This window comes from Prionailurus viverrinus, chromosome C2, assembly GCF_022837055.1.
Source record: "Prionailurus viverrinus isolate Anna chromosome C2, UM_Priviv_1.0, whole genome shotgun sequence".
Lineage (NCBI taxonomy): Eukaryota > Metazoa > Chordata > Mammalia > Carnivora > Felidae > Prionailurus > Prionailurus viverrinus.
In genome coordinates this window covers 6343133-6362022 of record NC_062569.1, presented here as the reverse complement: position 1 = coordinate 6362022, position 18890 = coordinate 6343133, and the positions used below count along the sequence as shown (strand labels likewise).

General features: G+C 53.6%; 1 protein-coding gene across 1 annotated transcript; it reads right to left on the bottom strand.

Annotated features, from left to right (window-relative positions):
* Positions 1-4027: 4027 nt before the first annotated feature.
* Positions 4028-12704, bottom strand: SLC22A13 (solute carrier family 22 member 13). The gene is made up of 10 exons (XM_047876139.1): positions 12327-12704; positions 7167-7270; positions 6789-6943; positions 6363-6531; positions 6017-6137; positions 5831-5925; positions 5381-5595; positions 5080-5188; positions 4325-4540; positions 4028-4121 (listed from the first exon to the last, which is right to left on the bottom strand). Exons 1-10 carry the CDS (start codon positions 12702-12704, stop codon positions 4028-4030), a joined length of 1656 nt encoding a protein of 551 aa, XP_047732095.1.
* Between the last annotated feature and the right edge of the window lie 6186 nt (positions 12705-18890).

Genomic DNA, 18890 nt, shown 5'->3' with positions numbered 1-18890 from the left:
ACAAAGTTCAAAATTAAACACGTGGCCCGATCTCTGCTGTCAGCACGGAGCCCACTTTGGATCCTCTGTCTCCCTCTCTCTGCCCCTTCCTGGCTCATTCTCTGTCTCTCAAAAACAAATAAAATATTTAAAAAAAAATGTGGCCCGAGTGCGGCTTCTCAAACTTCCAGAACTTGTTCCGTCTTCACCCCAAAGTGCTTCTGCACTCCCCTGGCTGCCTGTGCCTCCTCTGGCCTGCACTTGCTTCTCTCCATGGATGACCATCCTTAGGGGGCCTTCCACGTCCTGCATGCTGGGTCAGCTACCCTGTTTAACCCCACAGGGACCTCCAGGTTCATCCAGATTCATCCAGAGCATTCCCCTGAGGCGCTGGGGAGCGGTTTCATGGCTGCAGATGAATTGTGCACCTGTGGGTCCAGCATGCTCCCGAAGGCAGAGCAGTAGGTGAGCGGGTCAGTGAGTGAGGCGAGCCCGGGGTGCGTGAGTCAGGCCCAGGCTCCAGGACTCAGCCCTGAGACCTAGGGGTGTGGAGGAGGGGGGGAGGCTAAGGGGGGTGGGGAAGGGGTTGGCACTCCTTTTCTATCTCCTTGGACTTGGGGGTCGACTGCCAGAGACCTTTGTCTTTCACACCCAAGATTAGAATCCTTGAGGATTCGAGTAAAGGGACATATGAAACCATCCACTTGAAAATGGGGAGCCTAAGTACCAGGCTCCCGTCACCAAGGCCTGAGACCTGAGCCCTGTGCCCCAGCTGACCGTCAAGGCTGCACTGCTAGGGTGTCTCCCCAGTCTGGGCTTTTCTCTGATCAACACAGTCTATGGAGAACCACCACGGTCCAGCCTGTGCTGGAAACTTCCCGGTATCATCAAGCCCCCTTTCTGTCAAGCTTCTCAGGGTAGAGTCAAGACTAGGTCCTCTGAGGTCCTAGGGGCTCAGCAGCTGAGCTCCTGTCAGCAACTGCTAAAAGACATTTCCCTTTTTTTTCTTAATTTTTATTTAATTTATTTTTTAAATTTACATCCAGGTTAGTTAGCATATAGTGCAACAATGATTTCAGGGATAGATTCCTTAATGCCCCTGACCCATGTAGCCCATCCCCACAACCCCCCCACAACCCCTCTAGTAACCCTCTGTTTGTTCTCCATATTTAAGAGTCTCTTATGTTTTGTCCCCCTCCTTGTTTTTATATTATTTTTGCTTCCCTTCGCTTGTGTTCATCTGTTTTGTATCTTAAAGTCCTCATATGAGTGAAGTCATACGATATTAGGGGCGCCTGGGTGGCGCAGTCGGTTAAGCGTCCGACTTCAGCCAGGTCACGATCTCGCGGTCTGTGAGTTCGAGCCCCGCGTCAGGCTCTGGGCTGATGGCTCAGAGCCTGGAGCCTGTTTCCAATTCTGTGTCTCCCTCTCTCTCTGCCCCTCCCCCGTTCATGCTCTGTCTCTCTCTGTCCCCAAAATAAATAAACGTTGAAAAAAAAAATTAAAAAAAAAAAAAAAAGGATGCAGTGTCCACATTGTAGAGGAGGTTGCTGTGAGAAGTAAATGAGATGAATCCTTTTCAGAGTTACCAAATAAAATCTGTGCTGTCTAGTTGACAACAGGTTTACAACCTATGGGAAATACGTACGAACCAACCCTCCCTCCCCCAAACCTTAGACACTTCACTTCCTGGTTCTTCTGCCCCTCTCCATTCCCAGGGCTTATTTGTTGTGGGCTTTGCAATGAGCATGAGCCAAAGAACTGAAGTCTGTGTGTCACCTCAAGTCCAATCAGACTACTTTTTGGGCTTACATGGGCATAGGCGACTTCCTGGTAAGACTGTAACCTCTGTAGTACTCAGCCGAGGAATCGGGGTGGGGGGGTGACTTCACACTAGGAGATAAATTGCCTGCTGTAACCCCCCTCCCCCACCCCAGGGTGCCTGTCCATCAGACATCTGCTCTCACATGAACTTTAATTAAAGCTTCGCTTCACAGCGCTCCGAGTCTCCGAGTCCCTCCTCTGGTGGAGGAGTTGCCTCCGGCTTTGAACTGGCCTCTGCCCAGATCCCATGCAGGTTGTTTTCACGACCAGGCAGGTTTGGTCTGGGGGCCACACTGCGCCACAAAAGACTTTCAGGTGTACCCAACGGGTGACTTTAGCTTGGGATTCCATGACTGGGTGCATAGCGGGAAGCTAAATAGAACTTTTCCCCACCATCCCAAAGCTGACTCTGTAAGTAATAAATGATGTCATCTGGAGGTTGGGTCCGAGAGCAAACAGCCAAGAAAGAATTCTTGAGATGTTTTTGGTGCAAAAAAAGAGTGATTTTATTAAGGTCCGAGGACAGAACTCGTGGGCAGAAAAATCTGCATTCTAAGTGTGAGGAGTGACTGATTGTGTAGGGCTTTTTATCCTATGAAGGGAGGAGGTGATGTTAGGGCTCCAAGAAATTGAGTCTATAGGTTTCTGGAGGTCTGACTGTTCCTAGGATTGTGCTTTTCTTGTAAATCACGAAGACAGTTACAAACTGATGGAGTCTTGTGTCCTTTATGACTGTGATCTTTATCAGGTGACCATTGGCTTTTTCCTTCCTTTGGTCATGAGTCTGAGAAATGTCCCATGTGTCCCACTCCCACCTTGGGGGAGGGGAACTTGGAGTGCCAACTTGCCTTTTGTTATGTCCTCAATAAAGATTCGCGTATTCAAAAGAGGTGCTGGAGACCTTCGAGCCAGATTTACAAAGATGGGGAGCACTCCCTCCAGCCTCCATTAGGGAAGGTGAGTGGGAGAAAGGGAGGGAGGTCCAGAAGGAACCCCTCTTCAGGCCTGGGCCTCTGGGGAGAGGCGGAACCTCACTGTCTGCAGGGCAGTTAGCTGGGGAGGCCTTGGAGGAAGGGCACAGGAGGGGAAGAGGCCGGGCAAGCTCTTTTCCACTCTTTGCTGGTGCAAGGATGTATGGTGCTCTTGTGGGCCAGGTGGCTACCGGGGAAGGCACTCTAGCTGGAGGTCCCTTGATGGGACGCAGCCAGGAGGGCTGTCTCGTAAGATGAGGAATGCTGGCAGTAAGAGACATGATGGGGGCAGCAGTGCTGGGGCAAGAGGGCCCTGAAGAGAGGGCCCTGGAGGTCAGCTGTGAGTACGCTCCTCGCATGAAGGAACAAGGCAGGGGTCCTGGGAGCACCGCTGAGGAATCCACCGATGTGTCCCCATGGAGGAGCTGTTAGAAGCCTGCCAGAGAGCACTCGCTGATGACCAGCCAGTACACGCAGGGAAAGAACCACGGCCAGCAGCAGCAGAGCAGAAAGCCCTTTCCCCTGGCCCTGCAGGAGCCAGAAGCAGCAGAGGTGAAAGGGAAGAGGGAAGTGAGGACGGGAACAACCAGCCTCCTGCCTTTCCCCACTGCCGGTCCCTGGGCCACGAGGTCAGGTATGAGCTGGACGGAACGCGGGGCAGGGGTGGAGGCTCTTTGAAGAGAGGACAGCACTGAAGCTTTGGTTTCGAGCAGACAGAGTCCTCTCTCAGCAGGATGGCGGGTCCTGTGGGGCCTCCCCCTGAGCCAGCGGGGCCCGGCCCAGCCACCGGAAGGAACTACAACCTTCCCATCCCAGCCTTTTCTCCCACCGGCCTGGGTACCGGCCGCGGCTTCCAACTTCCTCTCCCCCTGCTGCTGCATTCTTGGAAAGGCCCTACCCATCTGCTCTGCTCTGGGCTTAAACGTTTTGAGGGCAGGGGGACCCCAGACTGAGGGAACTAGAGGAGCCGTAAGCCCACAAGTCTATTAGAGAACCAGGGAAGCCCAAGAAACGCTCAAGGCCCGACCCCAGAACAGGGGTGGGGGTGGGCTGGGTTGAGGAAGGTGGCGAGGGGCGACGAGAAGAGGGAGGCCCTCACAGACATTTCAGGACCCGGCAGCCAGCGGCCGGGACGGGGACCAGGTCAGGGGTGTGCTGCCTCCAACTGCGAGGGGGGCCCTGCCGGCAGCCCCCAGCCATTTCCAGGGGGTGTCCAGGCAGCTCCCTGCTGTGCTCCAGCTCCAGGGACACAATCAGAAGTACGTGCTGCTCGCGAAGGTCACCCCTGGGCTGGAAGTTCGTCCTGAAGCCTCTGTTTCCTTTTCTGAAGGTGCTGACTCCAGAGACCTGGTGGGAGCCGGAGGCCGTCACCGGCCGGCCACGAATGGGTCCCGTGGCAGCGTCCTTCACCGCCCCTCCCCCAGGGGAGGGGACCTGGCCCAGAGCCAGTCGGATGTGTGTGGCTCCCGAGGCCCCCGTATTGGCCTCTAAGCAACAGAGTACACATAGTGAGGTGGGGGCCTAGGCTTCAGAGAAAACGAGCAGCTCACCGTGGGCGGGGCTCCTCCTCCAGCTCCTTGATGGTGTCCTTCAGGGACTTGCCCCGTGTCTCCGGCAACAGGGCACAGAGGAAGCCTGCCCCGATGGGGAGGCTGCCGTAGATGAGCATAGGGAGGGCTGCCTGGTACTCGCCCAGCAGGCTCACGAGAGGGGTGAGGATCCCCCCGATCCTCGAGGAGATGCCCATCAGCCCCATGCCTGTCTGCCTGTGGGAAGGCCCGTCCTACTGAGCACACCCAGCCGCGACCCCCGGGCCACAGCCCCACCCCCACTGCGCCTTGGGGGGGGCCCAGCCCCTCATTATGGCCCCGCAGGCCTGCCGCCTCCCCAGCCTCACCGGCCTTCTGGTCTCTGCTCCTGCATAGTAACTTCATGTGGTCCGGCCGCGTGCCACGCCTCTCTCACCTCCAGGCCTGTCTATCTGCTGCCCCCCTGCTCGCCTACCAAGTCTCAGGTCAGAGGCTGCACCTCACATCTCCCCAGCAACCCCTGAGTGTTCCTCCTTCTGAGCCATTCATTCTTAGACTTGCTCCATATCCCAGTCTCCACAAGGCCAGGGCGTGCCCTCCTTCTGTATCTGTCCTCCACTGCCTGGGATAAGACGGGGACTCGGGCTAGATTCCTAGCTGCCCGGACCCCATCCGCGCTGCTGCCCCGCGAGCCGGCCTCATAAGCCAGCTGCCTGCGGGACAGGGGTGAGGGCAGAGGAGCGGGAGGGGTGAGGGCAGAGGGCAGCAGCCCTTACCGGATGACGGTGGGGAAGAGCTCGGCACAGTACACGTAGGAGATGGTAAAGCTGGCGGTCATGGCGAACTTGCCCGCCACGGCCAGCACAGTGACCACCACCGGCAGATCTGGGGGAGGATGCCGGTCAGCCACAGGCAGGTGTACGGCCCCATGCCCCGGGCCCCACCCCTGCCCTGTCCTCCCGAACTCCTGGCCCCCTCTGCTCTCGGGCCCCAGGGTTGCCCTCACTCCTGGAGGCGGGGGGGGGGTGGGGTGGGGTGGGGGAGAGGACAGGAATGTGGCAGAGCCAGCCCCGGCACCTGCTGGGACAAAGACGATGCCGATGCACACGAGGCCACCCAGAACCAGAGTCAGCATCTGGCTCCACTTGCGGCCCAACCACTGCATCATGAAGATGCTGAGGCAGCGGGCGGGAACCTCCACGGTTCCGAAGACGAGCTGCGTCAGGTAGATGTCCAGGCCAAAGTCGCCGACTTGGAAGCTCAGGCCAAAGTACCCCAGACTGTCCACAAACCTGCAAAGTGTCCAGGAATCCCTATCACTGCTGGGGGATGAGACACCAGCCCTCTCAGAGGGAGCCTGTCTCTGAGCAGGAGGCAGCAGCACAGCCAGGGGGAAACCCAGTGAGGCCACACAGCCCGTCCCTGACTGCCAGCCACCGTGTCCCAGCCACTGACGCGCACGCACCAGAGACGGGAGAGCCCTTTGGCGTGGGCTTCAGGGCGGGGTGCGGGCCCTGGCGCGCTCACCAGACATAGAAGAAGATCAGGGTCACTTTCCGGAGCCAGGGGTGTCTGAACAGATCCAGGGGATTCCCTGAGGGGGCTGTCTTCTCTGGGACCAGCTGGGGGCACGATGCACAGTGAGGGGCCAGGCAGAAAGGTCTGGGCCCGCCAGAGTCAGGGGCAGGGCCGGGCTTGGCCTGTGAGAAGTACCTGGCTCAGGAGCTCTGGGGAGAGTTTCCGCCTGTTGACGGAGGCCGCCTTCCGGATCACTTGCTTGGCCTCCTCCGCCCTCCCTCTTGTCAGAAGCCACCGTGCTGACTCTGGCAGAGCCCTGCAGGTCAGGAATGGCTCTGACCTTGGAGCCCACCCCACCCCCACCCCCCACTCCCCCAGGGGCCTTCCCAGCTGTTCCAGGGCACACCGAACCTCACACCCATCGCACTGTGGAGCGTTCCCCGAGGTGAATGTGAGTGTTGCGCTCCAACCGCACCCCCGCACAGCTAGCAGAGGCGGGTGGGGAGGGGGAAACGGCTTGCTCCTGGGAAGTACTCCTCACCAGATGTAGAAGACGAGTAGCAAGACAGGTGCAGTGCCGGCCATTTGGAAATACCTCCAGTTTCGGACGCCATAGGCGAGTCCTGCTAATGCCATCTGACCCAGGGAGAAGGCGCACTGGACCAGGACCACGGCCTGAGTCCTCCTGGAGGGCCCCACCCACTCTGTAACTGTGCGAACAGAGAGATGAGACCCGGCCAGCCCCCCACCCCCACCCGCGGGCCCCCGGCTCCTTCCCTGTCATTCCCTAGACGGTCTTCTGTCAGGGTGGGCCTCAGTCCCACTTGCGGTGTGGGTGCCTCACAAGGCTCCCCCGGAGGCACTCCGGGAAAGTGGCCGGCCCAGACCCCAAGGCCTCACCCCATGCTTGAAGGCTTAGGGACCCAGATACTCACCTAGGGGGACGTTTAGGGACCCAGATACTCACGTAGGGAGACGTTGCTGAAGGCGAACCCAGAGACAGCAGTAGCCACAGCAAAGCGCAGGACCATGTAGAGCTCAAAGCTGGGCACAAAAGCCGTGGTCGGGCCGAGGAGGGCGAAGAGTAGCAGCTGCACCAGGATACTGACCTTGCGGCCAATCCTGGAGTAACAGAGGGGCAGGAAGTATGGGAGACCCAGCCCTGCCCTGGGCTCTCTGTCTGACAGAGGACACGTGACCCTGCCTTGCGAGCTCTATTTGAGGGAGAGGGGAACAGGGCCTTATCCCAGACACCAGTGAAGGGCACAGGGGCGGGGCGAGAGGGGGAACTGTACCGGGAACATAGGAGCATGCGAGGTCAGGGGCGAGCCGGTCAAGTTCCTACCGGTCACAGAGGGGCCCGAAGATGAGAGCCCCAGTGAGGAGCCCGGCCATGAACACCGACTGCGAGGTCTCCTTCAGGTGCTTCTGACCACAAACGAGGTTGAACTGAGGCAGACACAGGCGGATGTGAACCAGGGGCAGCCAACGGCAAGTCCTTTGTCGTCCAGCCCACCCGCTGCAAACCTCTCAGGGCAGATGCCCGTGGTTCCCAAAGTGTGTGCGAAGGCACCCCAGGGCACCAGAACAAATTCACGGGGCACAGAACGACATTCGGAATTGTAAAGGAAAATGCAGCAATCCTCAACATCTGTCTGGCATTACAAGAACTACCAACTAAGGACAGTTCTGGTTCAACATGAGATCACGCTACATTCCTTCCAGTGACATCATATCTATGTGAAGCTGTATTTTGGGGAGGTGTTTTGGAAAAAAAAAAAAAAAGCAAGCACCATGGGGAATGGAAAATGAGGGTGTCAGTGTTTAAGGACTGAGAAGTTGCACAGTTCCCAATGGGCACATACATCCTATTAGTAGGGGGTTGTATTTATTTAAAGATGAAAAATATGGGGGCGCCTGGGTGGCTCAGTCGGTTGAGCATCTGACTTCAGCTCTGGTCATGATCTCATGGTTTCTGAGTTCGAGCCCCGCGTCGGGCTCTGTGCCGACAGCTCGGAGCCCAGAGCCTGCTTCGGATTCTGGGTCTCCCTCTCTCTCTGCCCTCTCCCACTTGCGCTGTCTCTCAAAACTAAATAAACATTTAAAAAAATTAAAAAAAAATTAAAATGAAAGATATTTCCTTTCAGTTTCTGTGTATTATTTTTTAAAACAGTTCCTAAGTCATTTGAACATAATTACCTGTTAGGTTGTTTGGCCCTAATTACTCAATACATGAAACTTAGGTTTTTATTTTGGCTTGGAGATGCCAGGTAGAATTGCTGAGACATTAAGGATACAAAGTTTGGAACCCTTGACACGCCACTAGTTACTGCTTCCTGACAAATGGGGCCTCTAGCCCACAGCCAGGGCACCCTTGTGACTTCTTGGGCCTCATCAAATGTCCCCATCGGGCTGCAAAATCTCCGTGAAACTCTCACCATTCACTGCCGGTGAGAATCCCAAGGAACCCTCACGCCCCACTTGCAGAAGGAGATCAAGACGGAGGAACACGCACACGCGTGGGCGTGCGTGTGGGCGCTCATGTGCCTGCACACACAGGGGTGGGGCGACCCACTTGGAGACTCAGAGAGACTGAGAAACTGAGTGGAAAAAATATGCACGTTCGCCTAACTCTGTAGGTATCTACTGCATGTGCACATACTGTAGGCACATGTGACTGACCTCGCCCCCCCTCGACTGGTCTGTGGGCCCTTCCGGGAGTTCTGTGCCCCATGCACACAGCTCAGCTCCGGACGTGAACGTTGGTGGGGGGAAACACGACAGGTGAGTCGTCCTCTGCGGCTCAAGGTGATAGCTTCACAATCACTGATGCCGTTTGAGGGCTCACTCTGTGCTGGGCAGTCTGCTGCATGCTTCACATGTATTACTAATTCTGACACCAATCCTTGATTTATTATTCCATTCCCCTGAGGAAGGGGAGGTTAAGCGGCTTCTCCGAGGTCCCGCTGCTGGATGGCAATGGAGTTCAGGCATCCCTTTTGCCCCAGACAGGGACTGAAACTGCGTGAAAGCTCAGAGAACGTTTGCTGAATGAATCAACACATGAATACCTAGAGCTAGCCAACTAGCCACTCATCATCGGCCAAAATCACTAAAATCATTTTAGCAAGAAATGAATCAGTCCAGGAGATACCATTGTGCTCATACTTCTGTTCTCAAGAACAACTGTTAATTTTCAGTATATGTCCAATGATTGCCTAACGGCCCCTGGGAGTGAAAGGGGGCAAGATAAGGGATCTGAACGTGTTCCACCCAGTTCTATTCTTTTTTTTTTTTTTTTTAACATTTATTTATTTTTGAGACAGAGAGAGACAGAGCATGAACGGGGGAGGGTCATAGAGAGAGGGAGACACAGAATCTGAGACAGGCTCCGGGCTCTGAGCTATCAGCCCAGAGCCTGACGCGGGGCTTGAACTCACGGAGTGTGAGATCGTGACCTAAGCTGAAGTCGGACGCTCAACCGACTGAGCCACCCAGGCGCCCCCACCCAGTTCTATTCTGTTTGGTTTTTGTTTAGCAACCACAGAGTGCCTTTGTAGTTAGACGCTATTTAAAATAACTCATAAAGGCCTGCTGCTATCAGCCTCTGGAATCTGAACAGAGAGGCTTTGTGGGACTTTGTTAACCTATCTGTTGGTGTCTTGGTTTCTCATGTACAAAATGGGGATAAAATATACTGCATGGTGTCCCCCAGCAGGATTAAAGGAATTAATGCATGGAACATGCTTAGCACGGTGGCTGTCACACAGGAAGTCCTCAGTAAATGTCAGCTCAGCGGAGGGGGCACTGGCCCCCCCGTGCTCATGGAACTCACAGCTGGTGACCGACACCTCGGACACATGGGGCTATAGTGCTCTGAAGGCACGGATGCCGACCCCAGGGAGACTTCCGAGGCTGGTGCCCCTACTCGGTGGCCACCACTCGCTAACCCCTTATAGCTTGTGTACCCCTTATTTCATTCAGTCCTCATTCTAACCTCGTAAAGGATTATCATTCCCACTGTGCAACCACAGAGGCCAAAGCTTGGAGAGGTGCCAAGACGTGGTGTGCAGATGGAACAGAGGCGAAAGGGCTCCCCACCTTGGGACGCCAGCCATTACCCTCTCCGACCCTAATGCCCAGAGTGGAGGGTTCTGTCTGGGGCTTGCCACATGGGCACACAGAATCCCACCCCCATTCTTGGAGCACACACATCACATCTTCCTCCCCTGTTCCAAAAGCTTCCATGGCTCCCTTTGGTCTCTAGGAGAGAGCCCAAATCTCTCAGCTCTGTATCTAAGACCGTGGAAGAGTCATCTCTTCCTGATTTCCCAACATCTTTGTTGGTCAGCATTCCTCAGTCATGGCAAGCATTTTCATGCCTCCGGATCTAGAAACGGCTATTCTCTCTGCTTCCCCTTCCCTCCCATTCTTTCCCCTTTTCTGGGCCCAAGACAGATCACACTGTTGTTAGTCATTCAGAGTCTATTTCCCTCCCGATTCCAAGGTTCATGTGGACAAGGCTGGGAATTATTTTTTTCTTTTACCAAGGACGGGCACCCAGGAAATGTTGGGAGGTAGATTGAGAAGGAGAAATGCAGTCTGCTCTTCAAGAATACATAGCCTATAAGGCAATGTGCCCTTTTCTTCTCAAATTAGGACTATCCGTATTTCAGTTTGAATATGAAGCTGCTGGTTATCAGAAGGAACGTTGGAAAGTCAGCTCAGAGAGACTCCCCTGAATCAGTGTGGTGGAGCCCCTCCTCACAGATGGGAAGCAGAGGGAAACGATCTCACGCAACAGAGCTCTGGAAGCAAAGTTGGACTCAGCACGCGGGTACAGGGTACAAAGTACCCAAAGTGTGCACTCTTTTGGGAATCCAAGTCCTTGAGAGTGTTGGAGCAGAAGCATGGTAGGGGAAAGACAAGAGGTCCAAGGCCCAATGCCGGTGGTGGCACAGTCCAGGTTGGTGATTAAAGACCAAGAGGGCAGCCTCAAATCCTTAGAGAACTCGAACAAGGTGCCTCCCTCCTCTGACTGTTCCCTGCACAGTTAATACTCAGCAAGCCTTAGCTGAATAAAATTGCATGAACAGTCCAGCACAGGGTGTAAACGGGGCTAAAGTTTGCCTGGATTTTGAGGATGGTGTTTGGCCAGGTAGGCACCCACAGCATATGGGGACCAGTGGAGGCTGATCCTACCAAGAGGGTGATGCTGGGAACCTGGAAAGGCCACTGGGGACCAGACCAGGCTCTGCTGGGAGAGCTCCTAGGCCGCATGCGACTCTATGGGGCAGAATGGGGTGGGGGGTCAGGAGGAAGACAGGCAGGACAGATCTTTAGGCTGCAAGGGTTCTGGGGGCAGGTTTATGGTCACATATTAAAAGTGAATGCCTGGGGGTGCCTGGCTAGTTCAGTCAGTAGAGTGTGCAACTCTTGAGCTTGGGGGTTGTGAGTTCAAGCCCCAAGTTGAGGATAGAGATTACTTAAAAATTGAAAATCTTAAAGAAGGTGACTTTGGTCAAAACATCATTCTCTGAAAGCCTCTAAAAAGTAAATACTTTTTTTTACCTGCAGAGAAAAAAATAAATGCAGGCTTCTGGACTCCAGATTCCCCTCTCCACAAAGGCTCAGGATTCACCACCCTCAAGATGAGTCATCCAGACCTCCCAACAACACTCGCCCCTTGGATGCTGGACCATCTGTGCTCTTTCCCACTCCTGCAGGGACCTGAATGGGAGTCCCACGTCCACGATCAGCTCATTATGTTGCCCTGGACAAGTCGTCTCCCTACTCTGTGCCTCAGACCCAGCTTCTGGGAAGCAGCAGAGTGGGCCTGGATGCTTCCAGAGAGCCGTCCTTGCTCAGGTGGCTGGAGTGGGAATCTGTTTATCTGCCCAGATCCTCCCTAAGAAAATGAGTTAAGCAGAGCAAGTGCTGTTATCTGCCGGACAAATCCTAGAGTCACAGTGCGTCCGGTCCCCTGGAGGCAGGTGGGGAGAGCTTTAGAGAGGGCAGCTGAAGGGCAGGAAGCCCATCAGGCAAGCAGGAGGTCAGACAAGTGGATGGGGATCCAGGAAGATAGGTAAGCAGGCAGATATGCGGGGGCAGACTGAAAGACAAGGGCAAGTGGACCGACAGATGGGAGCACTGGGGAGAAAGACATAAAGACAGGAAAGCAGGAAGGGATAGGAAAAAGGTCAGGCAACTGGGCACACAGGCGGATAGATGGACAAAAGGGTAGACAAAAATGGACAGAGGGGCAGACAAATCAGAGACAGAATATGGATTGGAAGGTAGATGGACCAGTAGTCAGAGGACAAAGAGAAAAGCAGGATGAATGGCAAAAAAAAAAAAAAAAAAAGCCATACCAAGTGGTCAGTCATTCGTGGATGGGTGCTCCAGGGCAGATACAGAAGCAGCAACACCGGCAGCTGAGGGCAGACGGTCAGGCAAAGGAGCTGACCGACCCCAAACGGGCAGACAGGCAAAAGGGCAGCCCTACCTCGTTCTTTAGGGACAGGGGCCTGTCTTCAGGATACTCCCAGCCTGCCTCACAAGGCTGCGTCTCGTTGAAGTGGTGGCTGAGGATGTCCTCCAGGCTGGCGTCGTCAGGGGGTGGCCGGAACATAAGGCAGGACTCAGGCTTGCCTGCAGCATCCAGGGGCACGCTCAGTGTCAGCTGTTCAGCCGCACTCAGGTTCAAAGTGTGGTTCTTGACCCAGGCTACTGAGCAGTGGTGGGCCTCGTGCTGGATCAAGAAGACCTGGGCAAACATGTAGTAAGCGGACAGGAAGCTGGGAATACTCAGCAGCATCACCAGCTGTATCTGGAAGCGACCAAAGTCGTCTATTTCAGCCAGGACCTGGCCAAATTGAGCCATGTCGACTGGTCAGCCTGGGGCCATAGACAGCTCTGCAGCTCCGCTTTGGGGCGCTTACTCCTCTGAGCGGAGGTGACAGCTGTGTTAATGTTTAATCCAGCCTTTGACCTGTCACACTTCAACTCCCTGGCTGTAGCCTGGGCAGGATAGAATATGATAAAAAAAAAAAGTAGTCTACTCTGGTTTGCAAAATGCAAGGATGCTTTATTGATCGTGCGATGGACACAAGCCCCACAGAAGGACTTTCTCAGGCCCCGCACAGGAACGAGCTTCAGCCAAATGTTCGACGGTGCACAAGAAGCATTCCTTCCCATGTCATCCCAAACAAATCACAGCCAGCTCAAACCCCTCCCATTATGATAGACCCCAAATTCTGAGGGTAGTTCTGACACTTAGAGGGACACAGAAGTCCCTTCTAGGGACCAGCTCAGAATAGACAATGGGGGTAAGTCAGGAGAGGAGCAAGGACCCAGCCTGCCTACTCACTTGGTCAGCTGCCCAGTCTGGCCTCTTGATCTGCTGATCTTATCTTTCTCTTATTTTTTTTTTATTTAAAAAAATTTTTAATGTTTTCTTATTTTATATTTGAGAGAGAGAGAGACAGAGCATGAGCAGGGGAGGGGCAGAGAGAGGAGGAGACAGAATCTGAAGCAGGCTCCAGGCTCTGAGCTGTCAGCACAGAGCCAGACTTGAGGCTCAAACTCACAAGCAGTGAGATCGTAACCCGAGCCGAAGTCAGACGCTTAACCAACTGAGCCACCCAGATGCCCCTTGTCTTTCTCTTAGCGGTGATTGGCATGTGGTAGGACACCATGAAGTCCAGGAGACCCACCAAGGGCATAAGCTTGCCAAAGGCAATCTGAGAGCACACAGCAATTACAGAAGAACCAAGAGTTGCATTTTGAGCTCTACTCTGATCCAGGAACCATTAACACATTCCCAAAATACACAGGCAAGCTGCTCCAGGGTAGCTCCAGTCCCAACACAGTGGTAACAGAGGAACACAGGACAAAGCCTTCCCACACCACAGCAGCAGCTGTGGATGCCCTTGCTGGCCTCAAGGCTGGACTGGGGCTCATGGTGGCTGATAGGTCAGGATTCTTACAGGACTGGAGGCTGACAGGATCTCTGACAGGAGGAATCTCCCAAAGATTAAACAGTCTCCATCCTTTCTACCCTGGAAGAGGTCTAGTGCAGGTAGACCCAGGGCTTGGAGAGCACCTCGTTCAGTCATAGGAGGTGGGGAATGATAGGACTAAAGACAGCATTTGGGAAAAGTACACACGCATGCGCACACACATACACACATTCACGTAGTTGTCTGTGTATGCATAGGAAAGACTTCTTATGTTTTGGATTTTGAACCATTTTAAGAGAGGCTGAGCAGCACAGGTGAAGGGAGTGCACGGAAGGAAGGCTGCACGGGGCGGTTCTGGACACGGCATGCCTGCATCTGCCTGGCCACCTGGCTGGCACAAATGTTGGCTCCTTGTTAATCCGCCAGCATGCAGGGCAGGGCAGGGCAGGGCAGACTGTGAAGGGTAGAGGCATGGGCCCGAGACCCCGCGTAAGGAGAGGACCTCTCTCTCTGCCCCATCCCAAAGTCCCCACCAGGCTCACTGCTGTCCCCAGCTCCATCTTTTCTTCCTCACTTAGCTTTCTCGGATGTGCTTGTGTTCAGCGTCACCTTGATTGAATTGTCAAGAAAACAGACGTTGCAGGTTGTCACTGCCCCATGTGGTGTCCCCCTGGTCGGGGAGAACTGAGATGGAGACGTGAGCCTGTCCTCAGCCTTCGTCATCTTCTTACTCGAGTCGGGGAGATTTTTGCTTCTTTGGTTCCAAGCAGTGGGGGCCGTTGCAAGGAGGCAGGAAGCTCGGGCACTGTTATTGATTCCCTGTGATCCTGAGTTTGTCCCTGTTAAGAAAACAAAATTCCGCCGGGCAGATTGAAAGATCTAATTGGCTCTCCTCAATGATTCATGAATTGGGCAGCATCCCATCTGGCAAGTAGAAAGGAGTTCGTTCCAAGGAGCCGTACAAAACGGAAGAATTGAAAGGCAGAAAAGGAGAGAAAAAAGAAAATTTCCAGCAAAGAATGGATTGTTTCTGGCAGCGACCCTCCTTTGGGGCAATGAAGGGATCTATCAGGCGGATTACCTCACTGGTGCTGATCAGGTAGTTCCAGATTGACTTATTTAAGGTCACATTCCTGGGAGAGACTAAAATTGCAATGAGGTCAGGGGTTACACTTTGGTTTGCTGATGTGGGCTTAGCACAAGGGACTCTATTTGAGGCCAGTGGTTTCTTTTTTAACAAGTCCTCCTTTCGATCAGACTCGAAGCTTAACTAGGCGGTGGGATCAAAATGCAAGGCGTTAATGCCACCCTCAGCCACCACGCTGTAGTTCTCACAATTTTTGTTTGTTCTGTATGGTGCTCACAGATCAGGATGTATTTTGCTGAATCTCTGTGGTGTTCACAGACCGTGACTTTAGGCTCATAATTTTTTAGTTGGCTTTTCTCTTTGTTCCTTTTTTGACAGTCCAGTCTTAGGGAGATCATTTGCTCGGTGTTTCGTGGCAACAAACGTGCATTTAAAGCTTTTGAGAGAACACAGCGTGGCAAGGAGACTGCTACGATTACCATAAGCAACGTCTCACTTCAGAGCCATGGTCCCCAAGACCCCAACCAATCAAAATCAAATAAGTCAAAAAAGGATCCCATAAAAGAGTCATCTTTTTAAGCCAAGTGGTTTGCCCAGTGGTCTTATGTAATTGAGTTTTAACTTCCCCAGAAACACTAATCCAGGTACAGCCGGTGGTGTTGGCTGTAGCACAGATACTGAAAGGGTGGGCCTACACCGGCCGACTCCATCTTGTTCTGTGTCCTTCACCTTGAACACGCCTCCTCCCCTTGAGTAACCTCCCGCTCACCTGCCTAACAGGACTCCGACCCTTCCCCAGCCAATCGGCTGAGGCCACAGCCATTACCTCACCAACTGCCCCTAGGCCCCAATAAAACCTTTGTCCTTTTGAAACTAGCTCTCTCTCCCTGGTTATCTCACCGCTGCGTTGGTGCAGGTAGGGGACTGAGCTCGAGCTAGCTCGAATAAAGGCTCTTTTGCTTTTACATTGGACTCGGCTCCCTGGAGGTATTTGGGGATCACGAATTCTGGGCATAACAATACCTTCTTGCTTGGCTAAAAGATAATCAAAGGCCATCCTATTGGCAAGAACAACTTTGGCCGGTGAGTTTAAGGATCTTTGTTGGTAGCTCTTGCTATGGCAGCAGATTCCACAATACTTTCCAGAGTTAAGGAGAGTTTCCTGATGATAGCCTCATTTGTATTCAGTCCTAAGTAGAGAAACAAGGACCTCCAAAAGAAGCAAATCTTGAATGATGACAGCACCTCCTGGTAGGTGCTTTCTAACTTAACAATATAAATTCAGGGGAGTCAACCAATGAGGTGTCTGTGAACAGCTAGGGGCACTGCTCAGCTGTGTGCCAGCTATCTGCGCATCCAAAGGTCCAAGGAGGTGATAACCACCACAGACATAGAAGACCACGCACCTCTGGGGATTGATGACTCTGCTGTCTGGGCTCAAGCTGCCGTGCCTGAAGAACGGCCAATGTCGGATTTCACCACAGAAGAAGGACAAGCCCATATCCGACGATACCAGGAAGCCCTCCTTCGGGGAATCTGAGCTGGAGCCAAAAGGCCTATGAACATGACTAAAATATCATCAGTCACGCAGCACCCTGCGGAGTCTCCCAGAGACTACTATGAAAGATTATGTGAAGTATACTGTGTATATACCCCGTTTGGCCCCGAGGCACCAGAAAGTCAACAGATGGTAAATGCCTCTTTTGTGGCACAGGCTGCCCCAGATATCAGAAGAAAACTCCAGAAGTTGGAAGGCTTTGCTGGGATGACTATCACTCAGCTGATAGAGGTCGCCAACGAGGTTTTCATGAACAGAGAAGTCGCAGCTGAAAGAGAAGTGGAGAGAAGACTGAAAAAGAAGGCCACCCTTCTCGCAAGAGCACTAAAAGAAACAGACGCTGCGAAGACGGGAAGACCCCAACCACCTTAGCAAGGGACCAATGTGCATGCTGCAAAGAGAAGGGACACTGGAAGAATGAATGTCTGAATTGGGAGGGGCCCTGAAAACCCAGCCGATATTGGGAGGAACCTCGAGGCAAGAACCTCGTTGGTCTGGCCGGGGTAGAATCAGACTGAGGGGGACTGGGCTCCTTCTCTCTTGGCCCCCATGAGTCCATGGCCGAAATGAAGGTAGAGGGCTGAACAAGAACTTTCATGGTTGACACTGGGGCTGAATACTCTATTGTTACTTCCCAGGTGGCGCCCTTCAGCCAAAAGACAGCAACCATACTTGGGGCTACTGGGACAAGGGCGATGCAGCAGCCCTTCTGTCAAGCTCGACAATGTGAACTTGGGGGTCATGAGGTCCAGCATGAGTCCCTCTACTTACCTGACTGCCCAGTTCCTCTCCTGGGCCGGGATCTGCTCTCCAAACTTGGGACCCAGATAACTTTTGAACCCACTGGACACACTAGTCTCCAATTAAACCCAGGGCACGAGGAAACCCGGGTCTTGGTGATTACCCTGCCAAGGGAAGAAGAATGGAGACTATTCTGCACACAGGCCCTACCCTGTAGCCCCTCAGAATTCAGGCTTACATTCCCCTCTGTATGGGCTGAAGACAACCCACCTGGACTAGCTTGAAGTTGGGCCCCCATCATTGTTGGCCTAGCTTGGAGTTGGGCCCCCATCATTGTTGACCTGATCCCTGGAGCCCAACCTCAGAGACAAAGGCAGTACCCTTTTCCACTCGAGGCTAGAATGGATATACAAGAGCTCAGTGACCAAGCTCAGGGAAGCAGGTACTCTAATTGAGTGCCAGTTGGCTTGGAATACTCTGCTCTTGTCAGTCAAGAAGCCAGGAGAAGGATACCAACCAGTACAGGATTTGAGGGCCATTAACAAAGTGACTGTTTCCTTACACCCAGTGGTTCCAAACCCGTATACTCTCCTCAGCCAAATTCCGGGGTCAGCCAGATGGTTTCCGTGCCTCGACCTAAAGGATGCTTTCTTCTGCCTCCGGCTGGCTCCTCAAAGTCAACCCTTGTTTGCCGTTGAATGGACTGAGCCCGTTACAGGGCGCCAGATGCAGCTGACCTGGACACGACTTCCCCATGGTTTCAAGAACTCGCTCACTCTTTTTGGGGAAGCACTAGCTGCAGACCTCGCCGACTTTCTGAGGGAAACCACAGGATGTGACCTCCTCCAATACGTAGGTGACCTCCTCCTTGCCAGCGACACCCAAGAAGACTGTATGAAAGGTACCAAGGCCCTCCTGCAGCTCCTGTCCTACTCGGGGTACCAGGCCTCTTGGAAAAAAGGCACAGGTTTGTCAGCAGCAGGTCTGATACTTAGGCTTCCTCCTCACAAAAGGAAAAAGAGAACTAGGACTGGGAAGGAAAAAAGTTACCACCACACTGCCACAGCCCCAAACAAAATGAGGCTTGCGTGAATTTTTAGGGGCCGCGGGGTTCTGTCGCATTTGGATTCCTGGATTCTCAGCCATAGCGAGGCCCTTCTATGACCTGTTGGGAAGGCCAGATGGGGGGCCCCTGAGGAGGCAAGGGCTGCTTTCACAGAAATAAAGTGGCTCTGGGACGAGCCCCAGCCCTGGGTTTGCCTGACATAGAAAGGCCCTTTTAACCTCTTTGTACATGAAAAGGACAAAATAGCCCTTGGAGTGCTCACTCGGAGCATGGGGCCTTGGCAATGGCCAGTGGCCTACCTGTCAAAAAAAAAACTTGATCCTGTGGCAGCAGGATGGCCACCGTGCCTCAGAGCACTGGCAGCCACACTGCTGCTCATCAAGGATGAAAACAAAGTCACGCTGGGACAAACACGTGGGACCCACATGCGGTCATGTTCCTCATGAGCACCCAAGGCTATCATCTCCTCTCCAATTCTCGGCTGACACAATACCAAGGCCTTCTCTACAAAAACCCAAGGGTCACTCTCGAATCAGTAAAAACACTAAACCTGGCCACCTTCCTTCCCATGGGGGAGGGAGAACCCGACCATGACTGTTCCGAAGTAGTGGATGAAGTCTACGCCAGCCGCCCGGACCTCCAAGACCAGGCTATAA